Here is a 19,604-nt window from a genome sequence, read left to right as displayed (position 1 = left end):
CCCCCTCTTGCTATTGAAGTGCGATCTGCACTTCAATAGCTTATTTCAAGTGTAAAGGTGATACTAGGAGTCTTTTGGACCCCCAGCATCACCTAAAAGAGTACCCGTCACCACTAATCTGCTATCACATGGGGGACTTACAAGCCCCCCATGTGATAGCAGATTAGTGGTGACAGGTACTCTTTTAGTTGACTTACAAGCCCCCCTCCCCATGTGAAAGCAATTAAGGTAAAGTTTGAAAAAAAATGTTTTTAAAATGAATATTAAATGACATAACCAAGGGCAAAAAAAGTAGCCACCCTCCAGAAGCTAGGACAGTGTCAGCACCAATTCAGAGATGATTTGAGGATCTACAGCTGAGTGATACACAAATAAGATCCGTTTTTGTTAATAGTTGGGGCACTTGAATGGATTTTTAGGAATAAACACCGGCGTTTAGTGTCACTGTAAAATGCATTGAAGCACAGCTTAGTGCAGTATAACACTTCTGTCTGTTATTTCATAGAACTCTATACAACAGACCAAAAAGAGGGACAACTGAAGCAGAAAAAAGGACAGAGGTATTTGCCTCCAAAGGAGCAACAGTTGGGAGCTGCGATTGCACAAGTAAGCATAACACATGCAAACGATGGAACTACATGCACAGTTACACTTCCATATGTTATCTAAGCCTGACCTAAACGTTATAATGTCTTGTTTGCTAACATGAGCTCAGTACCCAGCCGCTTCCACCGCCCCTAATGCACACAACCCACGTGTCACTCGTCTGCGATCTCCACGACGCTTCCGGGAATCGATTGCTCCAGGCTGGCAGGAGGTGGAGCGGATGGCCGAGCGGGCTGATCAGAGCTAGCTGACAGTGTAGAGGGCCTGTTGCTGTAAGCCGGGTGTACAGGAGTGGAGGATGCTGGACTTCGCTATATTCGCCATCACCTTTCTGCTGATCTTGGTGGGAGCAGTCCTGTACCTGTACCCGGTAAGAGGAGATGATATGTGCTGGGAGGGGTGCTGATGTGGCAGCTCTGTTACTGCACAACTGAGACTTCAAGCTGGACTGACTACAATGAGTCGTGTACACAAATGCCATCATTGTTTTCACACATTGCAATAGACAAATGTGTGAATCTTGGGTGAAAGTTGTGAATCTTTTGTGAAAACATTTCTGAATAGACCCTTATGTTGTAAGTAGGCAACTGAGCGTGATATGTGCAAATCACATTATTTATACATATTCACAGTGTTCTTACAGGGAGAGAAGGAAATGTCCTGCTTCTGTGCGTTTTCCCCCAAACATCTGTGTTTTCTGCAGACATCTGTGCGTTCTCTCGCAGGCTTCCTGTAAGTTTTCCTGCAGACTTCCTGTGCGTTTCCCTGCAGGCTCCTTATGTGTTCCCACTGGGCTTCCTGTGCGTTTTCCCGCAGGCTTCCTGTGCGTTTTCCCGCAGGCTTCCTGTGCGTTTTCCCGCAGGCTTCCTGTGCGTTTTCCCGCAGGCTCCTTATGTGTTTCCACAGGGCTTCCTGTGCGTTACCCGCGGGCTTCCTGTGCGTTTCCCCGCAGGCACCCTATGCGTTTCCCCGCAGGCACCCTATGCGTTGCCCCGCAGGCACCCTATGCGTTGCCCCGCAGGCACCCTATGCGTTGCCCCGCAGGCACCCTATGCGTTGCCCCGCAGGCACCCTATGCGTTTCCCCGCGGTCTTCCTGTGCGTTTCCCCGCAGGCACCCTATGCGGTTCCCCGCGGTCTTCCCTGAGCCTTGCCTAACTTCATATATACTGAATGCAAGCTAGTTGTGTAAGCAGATTAATTATAATTAGTAGTTTATTCTCTTTTTCTAGACAATAAGTGTCACATGAGAGCAAGACAAACATACACAGGGTTTTCTCCAGAATATTGGCTTTAAGAACAAAAAGACGGTGGTGGGATTCTTTAGGTCCAACTCCCACCATAAACATGTATTTCCTTTTGGATAGAGCAGGGAAGGGTTAAAGTTTCTGTCAGGTTTTTATTGCCGTCTGTGTGTCTAGTGTAGAGATTTCTCTTCATGTTCTGTCAGGACAGGAAATGTATCCAACCGGGAAGAACACATAAAAACACATTTTTAGTGAGGAAGGTTTAGAATTCCTGACCATGTCTTTATTGCTGTCCAAGTATTCTTGTACTACTACTCTGCTTTTTGTTTTTCATTTTCTTTACATCATGCAAATGATATATACTGTGTAAATGTGAATGAAGCATGCTTTGTGGTGTGCTGCATTTCCCCATGAAGGGCCTGTCCCCAGTGATTGAGTTCAGTGTGTATCAGCGCAGGAAAAGATGCTTTAGCTGCACTTTCACAATGTCTTCATCCCTTCAAATGTAAACAAGAAAACTCTGTTTTTTAATCAGCTTGTATTTTTCCCTTTCAGTCTTCCAGGCAAGCATGTGGTATCCCCGGGCTTGCTCCTACAGAAGAGAAGTAAGTTATCCAGGGCTAGTAATAATCACCATTCATGATTTTCTCCCGATTATCTCTTCTGATTCTTAACTTGTTACCCCTGCTTAACCCACAAAAAAAGAGGACGAACCTTGTTCATCATTTTCATCAGGTAAAGTAGGGATGCACCAAAACTGAGCAAAACTCGTACCTGCCTAAATGCACTTACCTTGATACTGTAACTTCCGGTTAGAGGGAGATATACTCTGACTGGCAGTGCCGCCAGGGAGCATGGAGCCATTCAAGAAGCCAGGTGGTGGGTCATGACATGCTTACCAGCTTCCTGATTCCTAGGGATGCTGGTTTCATGCTCCCTCGTCGGCTTCCTGATTGTCCAGGAAGCCGGGCCCACGCTACCCCGGGATGCCGGTATCGGTACTCTGTATTGGAGAGTGGCGATAAAAAAAATATCAGTACTCGTACTTGATGCAGAAAAACTGGTATCGGTGCATTTTGAAAAGATCCACTCACTTTTTTTTTTTAAACCAGTTCCAGTGGGTTCACGTAAATGTATGTCCTCCGCTGGAAGTGGTTATACCAAGAACGCGGCTGCTGCAGAAGTGTTCTTGGTACCGTTTTAAACAGCCGGCGATTTCTGTTTAAATACAAGTGATCCGGCATCTGTACAGGCGCCGGATCACTTGTATGGTGCTGCGGCGTGTCACCCCCCTCTGCCGGTGCCGCCGTCGGCCTCCCAGGCTTCACTGTCCCCCGTGTGAGCCCGGGACCAGTACAGCGGGTGTCCCCTGATGGATCGGAGGAGAAGTTAGCGGCTTTCAGCCGCTGATCTCTCCTCTGATCACTGGGCACATTCTCCGGCTCCTGGAGCCAGAAGAAGAAGCTAGTGAAGCAGATCTCTGCTTCATTAGCTTCTTTGGGGTCCCTAGGAGACATTAAGGGTCTGAAAGACCTGTCACATTGGTTTTGCTATTGCGATAGCGATAAAGCTGAGTGTAAGAAAAAAAAATGGTTTAAATTAAAGTAACATATAAAAAATGCAAAAAAAAAATGTTCAAGTCCCCCGCCCCCCACATGCATGCCCCTACGTGCAAAAACAAAAATCGCGCAACACATGTTTCATATTGTCACGAGCGTCGGAGTGAGAATGATAATTCTAGGCCCATCAATCACTGTTAACAATAAACTGATAAGCCGTAAAAGCGTTTAAAGCGTCGCCTATGGCCAATTTTGGGTAATGTAGTTTTTTGCGGTTTCATGAAGGCACGCAATTTTAAGTCTTGGCATGTTTGGTATCTATTTACCTGGCGTGACCCCCGTCTTTTATATTTTACCAAAAAATTGGGTATTATATTTTGTTTCTGTGCACTAAATTGGATTTTAGTGTATTTTATCCTAAAAATACTTGTTTGATAAACATTTGTGCAAATACCTTGCAACTGGCATCTTTTTATTCTACAGGGCCTCTGCTTTCAGAAAATATATCATTGTTTGGGGGTCTGAAGCTGTTTTCTAGCCAAAAATTCAGATTTTATCATGTGTGCGCAAATGTAAGAAATTGCTCTGGGCAGCAAGTGGTTAATGATTGAGGTCAGATGGGTGATACGTCTACACAAACTTTCTATATCCATTTGACATGATTGGACCAAGTCAGTGATTTTAGATCTTGAGTACATGTACACTTTTTGTGCATAGCAGACACTTCTCTTGGAACAATAGGCCACTTACTAAATTCTACCAAAGGGTTCAGCTGGATCAGAAATGTCATCATGGCATCAATGTCTGACAGATTTCTAGGTATCTGACATACATGATCTAGTGTCTATTTGTTCACGTGGTGGTAATAATTGTCTGGTTATAGCTGATTTGTTAACTAAAATAATACTACAAGCAGACAGAAACTAGGATTATTATGCAGATATTCTAAGTTTGCAGTCATTTTGGGAAAATGTGTCTAATAGAATTGTACTAGTTAGCAATAATATAATTTATAAGGTACATCTGATTTATGTTTCCATGCATATATATTTTTAATTTGATGTTTCTGTTTTTTTTCAGAGATGGAAATCTGCAAGATATTGTAAATACAGGAAGTTTGCATGAATTCCTGGTCAACTTACATGAGAAGTTTGGACCTGTTGCTTCTTTCTGGTTTGGTCGTAGACTTGTAGTAAGTCTTGGATCCTTAGACCTCCTGAAGCAACATATAAATCCTAACAGAACATGTGAGTATGTTTTGTTTTTTTTGTATGCGTGTTAAGGATAAGTAACTGGCTGAGGATAACTATGGCTGCTTCTTAGAGCAGTTTGATACATAAGGCCATAAGTTAAAGGAGAACCACTCACCTCATAGTTCTAGCCGACCTGTGACAATGAGACTGTCACAGGTCGGCTCAGTAGATCGGGAGGTGAGCGAACAGATACCGGCGTTCGCTCACCTCTCGATCCTGTCACGGCTCTCTGCCGTGACAGGGGAGGGGCTGGATTCACCCCTCCCCGCTCCGATCCGCCAGCGCTGACTGGCGGAACGGACGGGGGAGGGGCGAGTACATAGGATCTAGATAGGCAGAGCCAGCTGTCGCTCACGCAGCTGGGCGGATCTCGACATCGATGTCGGGATCCGCTCCGGCTGCGGCGTCTCAGTATACCGCGAGCTGTAGCTCGCGGTATACTGAGCTTAGGGTACCGGGAGGACGCTAGTTTGTGTCTTCCCGTTACCCTAAGGAGAATTATGGGGAAAAACACTGACCCCATAGTTCTCCTTTTAAGCACACTTATTGTAACTTGGTGCTATCCCTGCAGCAAATAGCATAACATTGACTTGCAGTGGTTTTTACAGCATGAGCCTTGTTTGCATTGGATTTTTGGGATGACCAGAGGATTGTTAGGTGTAACGTGCACCTAAACCCCCCAAAAATTATATATTGCAGCTTACCACTTCTTTTAGATGTGGTGGCTGCATTTTTGTTTTCTTTTTTTTGGGCGGATTGTTTCCTTAATTTTTACCTGGTGATCCTGCCAGTAGCACATTTCTTGTGCTATGATGATCTAAAAAGGAACAGCATTGTCACCCTAGGCTGCAGTCCTATGGTCTACAAACACCCACCTCTCTTCTCATCGCTGTTGTAGAGGGGAGTTGTTTCATAGTTGACAGACGATAGCTGGGAAAGCTGATAACATTGATTTGAAATTTCAGTTCAGTAGCTGGAAGCTGCAAGTACACTGGAATTCTGGCAAGATCAACAGGTATTTCTGTATACTTGCACGCAATGTTATCATGAAAAAAGAAAACCAATGCAGACACTACGTCTAAGGACTGTTAAGCTGCAGCTTATTCAGGTTTTGCTCTTGGATTTAGATATACTTAAATAAGTACTTTCCATAAAACACAACTTTCAAGTATTGCTGCTTTTAGATGCTTAAAGTGACATTAAACCCTCAGATTTTTTAACATAAACCAATACTGTAATGTGTGCCTTACTGTAATCCATGGTAGTTTCCCTTCTCTTTGCTGCTCTTCCTTTTAAATCCGTATCTCTTCTCATGCTGGGGGAGAACTTCCCTTTGCAACTGAGTGCCTCTTCCTGTAGTGCTAGCTCAGGTTGTGAACCTACACACAGACACCATGTATCCATTTCAGAGACAAGGCAGTCTGCTGCAAAACAGAAGTTCTCCCCCAGCATGAGAAGAGATACGGATTAAAAGGAAGATCAGCAAAGAGAAGGGAAACTACCATGGATTACAGTAAGGCGCACATTACAGTATTGTTTTATGTTACAAAATCTGAGGGTTTAATGTCACTTTAAGACAGTATTGTTTAATGTCACCCTTTTCCCTCTTACAGCTGATCCATTTCAGACGATGCTGAAATCCCTCTTGGGTTATCAATCTGGAGTTATCGGAGAAGCAGCTGAAAGTCATATACAGAAAAAGCTGTATGAGAATGCAATAAACAAGTCTTTGCAAAGTAACTTCAGTGTAATAATTAAGGTACTAAACATTGGTTTATTTTAGCATGTAACCATAAAATGTCAAAGGCAGATACCATGTGAACCTGTTGGTTGGGGTAACTTGAGAGCTGCAGTTAGACGCTGTCTTTAGGATACCTGTATCCTAGCAACAGTGTCCCTTTAAAAAATAAATAAGGTCAGTCCTTTTTTTTTGCTTTCTTCTCTATGTTATTATATTGCTTTGACCCAAAGTCAGCTAATAGCGGGCTAATTCACAGTTGGCTCTGCCTCTCTACAGCTAAGAGCTAGAGCCAACTGTGCCTGCCTCCTCCCCAGCCTGCAGCTGCCCCCTGCAAGGGGCAGCGGGTGGTAGTCACTGCTCTCTGATAAGGGCTGACTGATCAGCAGTCATGTGATCACTTAGCCCTCGGTCTTAGAGGCGGCATGGGATAGCTGCAATGTCTCATGCAGACTTCCCGCATTGGGGAGAGCATGTTTTACACTCCCTATACTTTTCCTTTAAAATACAAGAATGAAAGCATATTTCCACCTTTGCAGTCAAATTTGAGAAAACCCCTCTGTTATCCCAATTTGGCTGCAAAGGTGGATTTAGTCCACAATTTAATCTTCCCGTTGCTCCTTATGTTGAATGGAATTTTTACCATTTATTAGAGTTGCTGGCACTGGTAGAATCTTCAGCATTCGACACATCTGAGAGTGCTGGATGCCTGTAATTCCATCCACTGGTTGCTCTGTCACTAGTGTGTTCCTGCATAAGCAAGCCCTTTTTCTAGGGAAGTCCTCATCCCTGTATTTGCACCCTCTAATTAATAGGATTTTCCCTTAAGAGGAATTTGTCTGTCCATTGCAACCAATCAGGATTGTTTTAAGTTAAAAAAAAATATATAATTAAAAAAACAATTAGCCATTTAAACGTTTTAATGTAAAAGTCCTGTTAAAAAGCTGACACAACTTAATGTCATTTACTTTATTTTCCTGACAACCCTCTACAGTGCCTCTCTTAAATTAGTTTTCAATAGTAATAAGAACCTAATGTATTTTTCAGGCCAAATTCCTGCCAATTGTGTTTCCCGTGCCCACTAGTCATGCCCTAAGTGGCCACTGAGTCACTTTGACTGACCAGTGGGATAGCTTCTGGCTTTACATCCGAAGTCAGCAATTTCAGGCCCCAGAAACGAGATAAACTAGTTTAAGAGAAACAGACGGACAGAACAAGGTTTTCATGCTCATAAGGTTCATCATAGTCAGCATCTCATGGTATCTGCTCTTGGTATTTTTTTTTTTTTAATGGCTGTCAGACTAAACTTGGGCCCTTCTAAAAATAGGAATACAAAATTTAAGAACATTGTGGTACAAGGATCTGATTCATTACTCCACACTAATCTCCACCTATGCTTTCATCCCGTACCCTAGACTTTGATCCGTGGACCGGTACCGGTCCGCGGACCGGGGGTTGGGGACCACTGCCCTAGACCACAGTATCTCATTGCAGTCAATCAATATAAGAGTTTGAACATCATAAAATCTCAGTAGCCATTATACATTCTGTTTGAATTCCTATGGACAACTTGGCAAGTTTAATGGGCATAGGGCATTTATCATAATTTAAATGTTAAATAATATCTTGTATATTTAAATGATGGTTTTAAATATGTAACACTGTAACATTCAGACTCTCTCTGTTGCAGCTTTCAGAGGAATTGCTGTCAAAGTGGATTTCCTACCCTCAGGGTCAGCATGTGCCCCTGTGCCAGCATATGCTTGGGTTCGCCATGAAATCTGTCACTCAGACTGCAATGGGAAGCAGCTTTGAAGATGATCAAGAAGTTATCCGTTTCCGTAAAAATCATGATGTTGTGAGTATAAGAAATATCTGATTATGGGTAGCAGCTCTCTAGCTTTCTCTCGTCCATTATAACGTCTGCAACTGCTGGCTTTTTCCCATGAACGCTTTACCTGGGAGCAGTATCTGCTGTTCTCTTGATCACTGAGTCGCCACCACAGGCCAATCCTCTGTTAAACCTTGTCTCCAGCAGCACTGTCCACTTCTCTCCACAGATGGCATTGTTTTCAAAATCTTCACACTACTCTCCAATAATGCTCCCTGCAATATTGTAAGTAATTTCCCTTTATCTTTCTTCCCAGGACGTTTCTTCTCTTCCAGTATTCTCGGCAGTACTGTGCATTTATTTGACCCCAGTCCCTGGTAGCTTCATTCTCTCATTTTCCCATCTCTGCCCTCACAATACTAGCCACTTTTTTCTTAATCCTTTTTTTTTTTTCTGGCACCTGTGTGCACTTCCTCGCAGAGTTTTAGTTCAGGTATGTTACCAGATAGACAATAGCTGAAGATGGAGATAAATCACAAGACCGCACTCAGCACTTCCTTTTCCCAGCATTGCCAACTGGAAAAGCCCTAATTCAGTGATGGTGGGGTTATAGATTAGACTTTTTATGATATTCCATATGTTTTGTAAGGTGCATTAAATAAAAGATAGCTGCCACAGTATCAAAAGTCTATGGCTGTTCTTTAAAATGGCTTCTTTCAGACCATGTGTTTAGTGAATATACAGTTACCTTATTACAGTGCATAAAGTCAAGGCATAGATGGGGTTCTCTCAGTCAGTGGTAAAAACTTGTAGAACCAGTTTGGTAACACTGACCTAATGTTAATTAACTTTTGGCAACACGTGGTAGACAGCAGAACTAGTATACTATATTGCACACTTCCACTATTGTCAGCTATCAGTGGCACAGGACTGAGCACATCAGTGTAACCAGCAGCTTAGCAGATAGCATTGTCCTTGGTGCACAGTGGACCTTCCAAAGGGGATAGTGCTTGATTTAGTAAAGGCCAATAGGCTGTTCAGTTTCCAAGGTAATTTGCACTTTTCAAGTAAAATGTTCCATGGCTTATTAAATGTGCAAATTCACTTTAAAAAAGAATATGAAATCACATGCATGGAAACTAAGACAGTATTTTTGCTTGTACAAGATTGGACGATGGAAGTCAGCAGAGCTTCACCTCTTTCACTAAGCTAAGGGAAAACTCCTTTGCAAAGTGAACAGCCTATTTACCTTTAGTAAATCAACCCTATAGTGTTGGCAGGGGAATGAACAGAATTGCATTCTCTGGAAGGCAAGAGGAAGCGTGAGTTTGTTGGTAAGGTCTTGAGTATATTAGTCATGGTGGAGATACCGAGATATGGGTGGAGCCTGTGTTAGTCTTTTAGATATCTTACCTATTCACTCACACACAGTTATATTTGCAAACGTCTTGTAAAAAGTATTGAAAAACCATGAGATTAAAGAAGATATATTTTACAATGTTTTACCTAAACTTGATTTTATCTGTTCTATTTAGATTTGGTCTGAGATTGGAAAAGGTTTCCTTGATGGCTCAATAGAAAGGAGTCCAAGTCGGAAAAAGCAATACGAAAATGGTGAGTTTACAGGGTTCCATTTACCGCTAAGATTGTCCTTTTATGCAGCGTTCACAACCATAAAAGTTACTTAAAAGTAGTATTGAGAAGTATTAAAGGATATCTAAACCTAAACACATTTTTCATATGCTGCAGCTTACCAATCCATAGATGTGGTGGCTCCATTAGTTTTCACTGACCTAATTTTCTGCAAGTACAGAAAAATACTTGTTCTTGCCAGAATTCCAGTATCCTTTCTGTTCACTGAACTGATGTAGCAAACAATGTTATCAGCTTTCCAAGTCTTCTATAAACTAGATAACACCTCCTCTCTATAAAATAGAGATGAGGAGAGGAGGAAGGGTTTATTGTTTAAATCAGGAGACCATTGTAAGGTGATAACGCTGCTGCTCTGTAGATAAAGTATAGTGGGTAAGTGCTGCCACTCTCGGGCTGGCGGTGTTATTATTTGCAAGATCACCAGTTGAAAATAAAGAACGGAAATCCTGAAAAAAAGAAAACTGACTTCTGTATTTCAGAGTCTGTCCTATCAATAATTTGCTCACTCTCAGACTGGATCTTTTGCATCAAGAATTTGTTCTTCTTCCCCACTTGCAGCTTGTATGTGAAATTTCAGGTCTAAAGGAGTGTTAGATGCCAGTATTCGGACCTACCCAAATTTCAGGAAAAGACCCAGAAGAGAAATCTGTAAGGTCTGAATAGAACTGTGGCAACACTACATCTGTGTTCTCTTGTACTGTGCTAAAAAAAAACCCAACATGGTTAGGTGCCATAAGTCTTGTGCGTCCCAGTCCAACTGCAAGTCCTCTTTGCATATTTGACTTTTGATTTGCCAAACTATGTTCTAGTGAAATAATTCTGCAAGGGAATATGTTGTCCCAGGCTTCTTTCAGAGCTTTTTTTTTTTTTCACACTGAGATTTATTTGTGGTCTTCCATGACCTCATGATAGAACCCTTTGAGCTTTTCCAAGAATCTTTACTGTGGTTTCTTACAATAAAAATGTATATCCTGGCATTCCTGGTCACCATCTTATTGTCTCAAAACATCAAAGATCAGTCTTCTCCATTAATATACATTTTTGTCTAATTTGTGCTTCATATGGATCTTAATTTTTTTTCCTCAGAATGTTTCTTCATTCTTCCAAAGTTCTTAAGATATAATTATTCTTTTTTGTTTTGTTTGTTTGTTTGCTTTTGCACCAGGCATGGAACAGGCGTGCCGCTCCTCAGATAGGAAGTGGTATCTGGTATTTTTTTCCCCTTTAATGTTGTACCCAAGGAAAAGAAATACAAGTGTAGCTTGCTGCATCATAATGTCTATTGCACAATGCTATTCTGTGTTGAACCAAGGTCAACCTTTCTAGTGTGAATTATATCCAAGCATTGTCAGTTTCTGGGGCTGAAAGAGTTAGTGCATCTCTTGAGCATATCTGTCTGACTCTCAGCTCATTGATTTTATCATTGACATGTTGACCTTGTGTTTAGTGAAGTCTTTTGGGCAGATAGCTTTCTAAGCTAATGTCCCCTCAACCCTTTCCGCCCAGGCAGACGTTACTCACTCATTTTTCACAGTGCTGTCTTGGAAGATGAGCTTGGAAAACTAGAAGGTGCTCTCACCCGTTGCTCTGTTTCCAGGAATCTTCCATAACAGCATTTCATTCCTGCTGCTTTATTCAATTTGCTTTTTCTTGCTTCATTTTTATCTATTACAGAACTGGCCCCTGGTGAGAAAAATTCATCCTTTTACTTTTGACGGCTTGTGTTTCCAATCTGGAAAGTGAGGAGTCCTCTTTTTTGACAGTACTCTTCTGGAAGCTTACGGAAAAAAATCTTGGTTCTAGAAAGCCAGAGAAGCTGGACACAAGACCATGCACAGATTAACTATGTCACCTGAAGGGTTTGGAGTTCAAATTAGTTTATCTTCCCTTACCTTAAACTTAGATTACATGAGCAAATGCCTTTATCATTTTGTTACATCACCAGCAGCCATTGGATACCATAGCATTGGTTTCCACACCCAGAAGTAGAGAAGGAGAAGTATTTCATGCATTCTAAGGTTTAAGGAGCAATATGTACAGGGTAGAAGTGTCTTATATGTTGATGGGACCAATTTAATACCAAGCAGAAATCAACAAGGAACAATGAATGATGACTACTGTATTTATTCTTTGATTATTTGCCTCACAATCAGTGCACATTGTACACAGAAAACATGTTTTATTTTTTTTGTAGCAAGTAGTAACCAGCCCATAAAAGACATAAAGTTGTTTCTAAACTTGGCCCATTATGGTCAGATCAGTAAAGATCATCTGTGGGTACTTTGTAATGTCTGCAGACACCAGTAGCTGGCTGAGTTGGTTTGGTGGGTTTGATTTGCCAGATGACCACTCTTGTTCCTCCAAGTTTAGGGGCCAAAAGGGTCAATGGGGAAATGCAAGGTGCTTTTGAAACCAGTGTGAGACTTTTCTATGCTTATTCAGGATTCATGACGCGTGCATTTGATCTGCTGTTGATCTCCTTCTGACCCACATTTGACATGCTTCAAGCAGCTTTCTCATTTCCAAAGATATACAAGTTAGAGAAGCAGTTCTGAAGAGAACAAACCCCCATAGAAAATCAAAATGGCCATTTCTCTTGTGAGAAGAGGAGATGTTCTCCAGAGTTGTTGCTTAGTAACCAGATTGGGCACAGAAGCTGGAACATCTGTCTTCCACTAAATAGTCCGGGAACTCTGACAAACAACTTGAATGGAGAATTTCAGCTATGGTTCCACTGGACTATGTCCAGTAGTGTTTCAACAGCTGATTCATGAAAACTGGAGGGGAAAAAAGAGAAACCATTTTTGCTCCTAAAGTCAAATCGGGATTTTGTTTCCTTATTCACTATAATAAACTGTTAAATCTGATGCTGATGATCTGGTTGCTAGTGGCAATAACTAATTTTATTTCTCTAATGCTTGTTTTTTTTCCCCAGTTTTCATATTTTCCTCTGCTCAGCTGTAATCGATTCTTTAATTCCATGCAAAAGATAGTCACTACCTTTTGCATGGAACTAGAAGTGCTATCATTCTAAAGGGATGCAAGTGGTGCAAAATAAAAAACAGCATACAACAATTAAACTCTCTTATTGCAAAGGATGCCTCCAATCTGACTTCCAACTCATATATGTTCAGACACAGCAGAAAGTCAATCATACCAATAGGAAATTGGATTTCTTGGGGCCATAATTGACTAACTCTGGACAGAACACCCACATGCTCCCATCTAAACCATATGTTTGAATTTATTTTGGCAGCTTTTTAGAAGTTCATAGCTGGCTGCCGATTGGATTAGAAAGATAATTTTAAAAGAAGAACTCTAGGTATAGAAAAAACATATCCTTGCAGTGGGGCTACCCTCACACTACGAGGGTTCAGAACTCGTTTTGTCTAGGGGACTCAAACATGTATAACTCAACTGATCATCGTTCCTGTCAGATCCCTTCCGTTAAATTACCAACTGGCTTATGTAGCAACTATGTATATGTATACGTTGTATAATTGAGTGAAAGCGGGGATTCCTTAGATTACATTGTATGAAAGGACTGTTGTTGCTTAATGGATTGATTAATTTCCTTTTTGCGGTTTAAGCTCTGATGGAGATGGAAGCTTTGTTAAAGAAAGCTATTAAAGCGCGAAGAGGGAAAAATCTTGGACGTTATGTGTTTGTGGACTCCTTACTACAAGGGAACCTTGGTGATAAGCAAGTATGTAAGCAGCCAGCTTGCCAGTAATTTCTTCTGTTTTCTTTTTCTGTTCTTGCTTTCAGTACACGACTTCTGAGATACCGAACCTAATTCAACATAACCTTACTGAAATTAATTATAAATCTGATTAAGGAAATTACTCTCTATTTAAAGGAGAACTATGGGGTAAGTGTTTTTCCCCATAGTTCTCCTCAGGGTCACAGGAGGACACAAACTAGCGTCCTCCCGTGACCCAAAGCTCAGTATACAGGGAACTACAACTCGCAGTATACTGAGACCGCCGCAGCCGGGACAGATCCTGACATTACTGTCGAGATCCACCCAGCTGCGTGATTGACAGCTGGCTCTGCCCATCTAGGGGCAGAGCCAGCTGTACCCTCCCCCATCCGTCCCGCCAGTCAGCGCTCGAGGATGGAAGGGGGGAATCCCTGCAGGGAGCCGTGAGTGGCAGTCACGGCTCTCTGCAGGGACAGGATCGAGAAGTGAGCGAGCGACGGTATGTGTTTCATTGTCACACGTCGGCTCGAACTATGAGGTTGCGTGAAAATCACTCACCTCATAGTTCTTGAAATGTTTATTTCATTTTCAAGTTAAAGTGGAACTGAAATCTGGAAGCTAAACCGAAAACAGGGCAGACAGAGGGCAAAAGGACCTGCAGGTGATCTTTTTTTCCTTTACTGATTCGCTAGGCTTTGCTTTCTTATGTCAGAGCATACAACAAGGAGGACAGGGAGCAGCACAGGGGTGACATCACCAAATCTCATGAGACTGCCAGTCACAGGCAACAGTACCTTAGATCTCACACTACAGATATATATGCGCACACACGCATACCAGGAAGTGCTGAGAAAATACATATGTCAGGGTACTGTGCAGGCACAATTAACATTTTTAAATGTTCCCTATAGTATAGCAGATGTTCAATGTATTTTTAAGCTCCGGTCCAATTTGAAGCCTAACTCCAAGATGCCCGCTCTTCACCAATCCTTTGAACACACATCACTTTTCTTTTTTGACCACATGATGCCATGACGCCTCTTCTTCTTTCTCCGGTGTTGGGTGGGTCCTCATTGCTGCAAGGCATGATGCCACATAATGATGTGGATCAATTCCCTGTAGCATTCTTCTGTAAGCTTGGGGCAGCTTAATGATGTGGGATTTGGTGGATGGACACTCGATTGTAAATTAGTGAGTCTGTGGTTGATTGGGGCAGGGTAAGTATTGCAGAGAGCTGCTTTGCAAAGAGCATGCAGGAAAATTGACAAATCCTCAGCAACATTATGGGAAGTTTTATTGCTTCTTTTTCTCTTAATGGGAATGTAAAATGACTTTGTACATAAAATATATATAATTTGTTTATGTTCATACTTTTTTAAGCTGATGATTTAGTTATTTTTATCATTTTATATAAAATCTTTGTTTTACAAATAAATACAGAGTTCAGAGATCATTATGGGTTTTCTGGACAAAAGCTGTTTGCTTTTAGACTGGCCCACTCTGATTGAAACTTTGTATAAAGTCATCTTAACAAGTGGCCAGAAGGGGAGAGAAATAAGCCACTGTCCTGTCTCATTTGGTCTTGTATGTAAATTGCAATTTACGCAATTTAGAGCAATTCAGTTCTGTAAATGGGTGTTTTTGGCAAAGCTAGTAGAAAAGACTGGTAATTATGAGAAAAAAACATTTTTGAGCTACATGTACTGGTGGGATATGAAAATACAAAATATTTACCAGGTAAACAAAGGGCCCCAAACCATTATAGTTTTACTGTAAATTTCAGATGACTGATACAGTAATAATGCTGAAACCTGACTTTTGTCTTCTTCAGGTTCTTGAAGACAGTATGATATTCTCTTTGGCAGGATGTGTGATAACTGCAAATTGTAAGTATTCAATTCTTGATGCAAATTTCTACTCTGTTTTGCAGTTCTTTCTTTTCTTATAGGCATAGTTCACTTAAAAAAAAGAAATGTATATTAGAACCTGTGAATGGATGACGCAGCTGTGCAGGTGGAACCACACACAGTCATACCAGATTCTAAATTAAACAGAATCCAGCAGGGAAAAACACCCTGTAAGTCTGGTAAAGGGGAGGGGTGGTTCTGGGGGGTGGGGGACTGTGGAAAGTGCCAATGTTTCATGTTACACATTAAATATGGGTGTAACATGAAACATGGTTCAAAGGGCTTTTAGGTTAACTGCAGGGCAGTGCGGTAAAAAACAGAAACATCACAATAGTTTAGAGATGGATAGGTATCAGTAATTTGGTGCTGCAAACCTAGTCCTAGGTGCAAACATTAAAGACCTGTTTTGTGCTTATTAGGGTTATCACAGCATCAAGGCACATAATCTGACTTCTAACTCACGTTACCATCAGGTACATGGGATCATTTCCTGTTCTGTTAAGAGAAGGGCTAAGACCACTAAGGCTTTCCAACGTGTCGGAGGTGCTTCATCCCTTATGGGAGGGGTAAGGGAAGCAGTTTTCACACAACCAGCTTCAAAGCAGGCAGCTTCTGTTATCCTCTTTAGGTAACCTTTAGGGCTACCGGAATCCGTTGTCATGAAATAAATGTTTATCTGCAAAACAAACATTCTATGGGTTAGAACTCAAGAATATAAAACACTATACATTATACCCTGTTTCCCCGAAAATAAGACCTACCCCGAAAATAAGACCTAGTGTGTTTTTTTGAGCCCCCAAAAATATAAGACAGTGTCTTATTTTCGGGGAAAGACGGTAGTTGCCGTTTAGGAGGCTTTTGGGGTTGTTCTGAGTGTAGGCTTTTTTTTTTGCTTTGACATTTTCTGGAAACATTTAACAATTACTGCAATGCTTAACCCTTTCATTGACGCTGTTTTCCAGTGTGCACATGGGCCATTTATTTCCTAACAACTGCAGAAGGTGTTCAGGACAAGTTGTACAAAGAGATAACCCGAGTCCTTGGGAAAGGGCCTATCACAGTGGAGAAATTGGACCAGCTCAGGTTAGCTTTGATTTCACCACGATAGGAATTTCATTTTCTGTGAATAAGTTCATCACAATATGTCAAGGGTGCACATTTTTGGTTTTGGTTAAACTTATTTGTGATCGCCTAAATAAAGGTTAGCAGACACTAGTTGCTTGAAAATTTTACATTGATTTCAATTAGGAGGAGATGGCACACTTTTGCTGTAGGAGTAAATATTTGTTCCTTTGGTTTACCATTTACTATAGAGAAAACAATAATTTAGCCAATGACATCATTATCATCAATTTGTAGGTAATTCACTGCAGTAGAATTGCAACACAGTAACCCCAACAATTGATGCCTTAGAGTTTGAGCATTCCTAGAATACATCTCAAACATACTGGAGTTACATTTCACTTTCTGAAATGATCCATGGTTGTTAAAGGAGATCTATGGGGTCAGGGCTTTACCCCATAGTTCTCCTAAGGGTAACAGGAGGACACAAACTAGCAACCTCCCGTCACCCGAAGGTCAGTATATTGCGAGCTACAGCTCTCAGTATACTGAGACGCCGCAGCCAGGACGGATCTCGACTTTACTGCCGAGATCCACCCAGCTGCGGGATTGACAGCTGGCTCTGCCTATCTAGAGGCAGAGCCAGCTGTGCCCGCCCCCTCCCCCGTCCGTTTCGCCAGTCAGCTCTGGAGGATCGGACAGGGGAGGTAGGGGAATCCCTGCAGGGAGCTGTGAGTGACAGTCACGGCTCACTGCACGGATAGATCCAGAAGTGAGCGAGCGACGGTATGTGTTCGCTCACTTCCCGATCTACTGAGCCAACCTGTGACAGTTTCATCGTCACAGGTCATCTAGAACTATGAAGCTAAGTGATTTTTACTCGCCTCATAGTTCTCCTTTAAGACTATATATATCAAAGCTGAAATGATCCAGTTTCTCAGGTATCCTTTTTTTTTCTTTTTTTTTTACCACAGCTATTGCCGTCAGATATTGTCCGAAACAGTGAGGACGGCAAGGCTAACCCCAATCTCTGCCCGTCTACAAGAGCTGGAAGGGAGAGTAGACCAGCATGTTATTCCTAAAGAGGTATGTGATAGCCCATCATGTCTCTGCCAAACATATCCTTTTCCAAACTTTGGAATCTGAAATATTCAATGCAATATAAAAAAAACATTGTTGATTGCAAAAAGCAAATGAGAAACTAGAGTACACCAAACTGAACACCATTATATCTTAATTACAATAGAATAAAGAAGAAACTAGGGATGCACCGATATATCGGGCCCCTGAAACATATCGGCCAAAAATGTAATTGTGCCATTTTCTGGCCGATATAGCGGTGCATGCATTCTTTCTCTCCTTCCCGCTGGGCGCGGCTCTGTGTCCCAGCGGAGAGGAGAGAAACTGGGAGGAGAGCGCTGTGAGCGGCCGGCGCCTCTCCTCCCTGCACCGCTCAGCCTCCTGTGACGGATCAGAGGAGAGCAGTGTGGGCGGAGACAGCCGACGCTGTCACAGCAGGCTCCGCTCCCTCGGCTTTCTGTGGCAGCGTGTCAGGAAGGAGAGCAGTACAAACACTCAGTGATCGCTGAGTGTAAATAATTGAGGACATAGAAAGTTGACTATATCCTCAATTACGAATGAATGGGAAGTGATCTACATCACCATCATGGAGCCATTTTTTAAACTTTATTTTATTGTTTAACCGATTAATCGGACCTAATAATCGGCTAACTAATCGATTTTGAAAATAATCGTTAGCTGCAGCTCTACATCTGACCATAGAAAACCTGCAGATAATCTATAGGTGTGTGGCCAGCTTTACAATTGTGGTTTAAGTGCAACTGAAGCCAGTTTTGGATAGCATGGGGAGGGATTGCAACCCCTCTAAGGTTTTTATTGCTGGTGACCGTTATCACTAAATGTAAATAAAATCCCAAATGTCGGATTGTCACCAGAACAGGAATAGACAAAATTTTTTCCAGTGGTGACCCTGCTGACAACCAGAAATTTCCCTCATGTTGGAAGGATATCCTCTCACTGCCTGTTGTGGCTATCTGGCAGGAAGTGAAGTGATATCTGCCAATGGGACACAGAAGGCAAACAATCTGACAGGGGTTATAATCCTCCAGTACTCTACAAAGCAAGCAATTGCACCACTCCTCCACGGTTAGTACAGTGTAATCCAACCAGGTGCTTGCCGCCAGGAGTGCATCCTCACTCCAAATCCAAGGAAGCAAAATTGGCCACACACCAGGTACATGCTGGAACCATTTATTATAAGTTACAACAGCATAACTGTGTCCTGCCCAAGGTCTGCCCCTTACTGGCGCATTTCACTCAATCATGGGCTTAGTTATAGAGATCTACCTCCCATACTTCAGCCAAAACTTGAAGTGTTGGTTTTAGCTCTTTAAAGCATAGGTAAACCCTAACAATTAATTTATCTTGCTCCTTTTTAGTTTGTTAAACATACCATTGGATTGTGTATATATAGATAGATAGATAGATAGATAGATAGATAGATAGATAGATAGATAGATAGATAGATAGATAGATAGATATCTCCCCCCATGTAATGAAGGATGGGCTGGTCCTGTAGTCCTGCCCTACAGGAACAATACTGCTTCTCCATAGATAGTGTGGTGAGTGAGCATTGTATTTCTCTTGAACAGCAAGTGGGGTACTGGCAGGAGCATAAAATGAAAAAAGAATGCAGCCACCACATCTGAGGATTTGGAAGCTACAGTAGATTACATTTTTGTTTTTGGATTTACATGCTCCATGAATTGATCAATATGACAGACCATGTTATACCATTAAATGGCCGCTAGATGGCATATGTAATCATAAGATATCTACCAAACCGAATACAAGGTTACTAACACAATGGTGCAAAGTTGTAGCTACCGTATATCTTGACATGCCAAGAAATGTGGATACAGTATCAAAATGATAAAAACCTTGTGTTTTAAAAAAAAACTGTGTTTTTGATACTACTAGTATCAAAACTATTGGAATTATGGTAAGGGCCAAAATAAACATGCAG

General features: G+C 41.8%; 1 protein-coding gene across 2 annotated transcripts in view; it reads left to right on the top strand.

Moving 5' to 3' along the window:
* Positions 1-19,604, top strand: part of LOC108785050 (cytochrome P450 20A1) — a 28,773-nt gene that overhangs the window by 1,745 nt on the left and 7,424 nt on the right. Inside the window, exons 1-10 of one of the 2 annotated variants that reach the window (XM_018554046.1) lie at positions 819-976; positions 2,408-2,457; positions 4,492-4,658; positions 6,278-6,423; positions 8,093-8,260; positions 9,769-9,847; positions 13,477-13,592; positions 15,421-15,475; positions 16,459-16,579; positions 17,533-17,644. In XM_018554046.1, coding sequence (XP_018409548.1) covers positions 905-976; positions 2,408-2,457; positions 4,492-4,658; positions 6,278-6,423; positions 8,093-8,260; positions 9,769-9,847; positions 13,477-13,592; positions 15,421-15,475; positions 16,459-16,579; positions 17,533-17,644 — 1,086 coding nt within the window. In that variant the 5' untranslated portion in view covers positions 819-904. Of the gene's footprint in view, positions 1-818; positions 977-2,407; positions 2,458-4,491; positions 4,659-6,277; positions 6,424-8,092; positions 8,261-9,768; positions 9,848-13,476; positions 13,593-15,420; positions 15,476-16,458; positions 16,580-17,532; positions 17,645-19,604 lie in introns of those variants that run through there. The other variant, XM_018554047.1, reaches the window with a different exon arrangement.

Source organism: Nanorana parkeri, unplaced genomic scaffold (genome assembly GCF_000935625.1).
Source record: "Nanorana parkeri isolate BGI_ZX_2015 unplaced genomic scaffold, ASM93562v1 scaffold139, whole genome shotgun sequence".
Taxonomy (NCBI): Eukaryota; Metazoa; Chordata; class Amphibia; order Anura; family Dicroglossidae; genus Nanorana; species Nanorana parkeri.
This window is presented reverse-complemented; position numbering and strand designations above follow the sequence as displayed.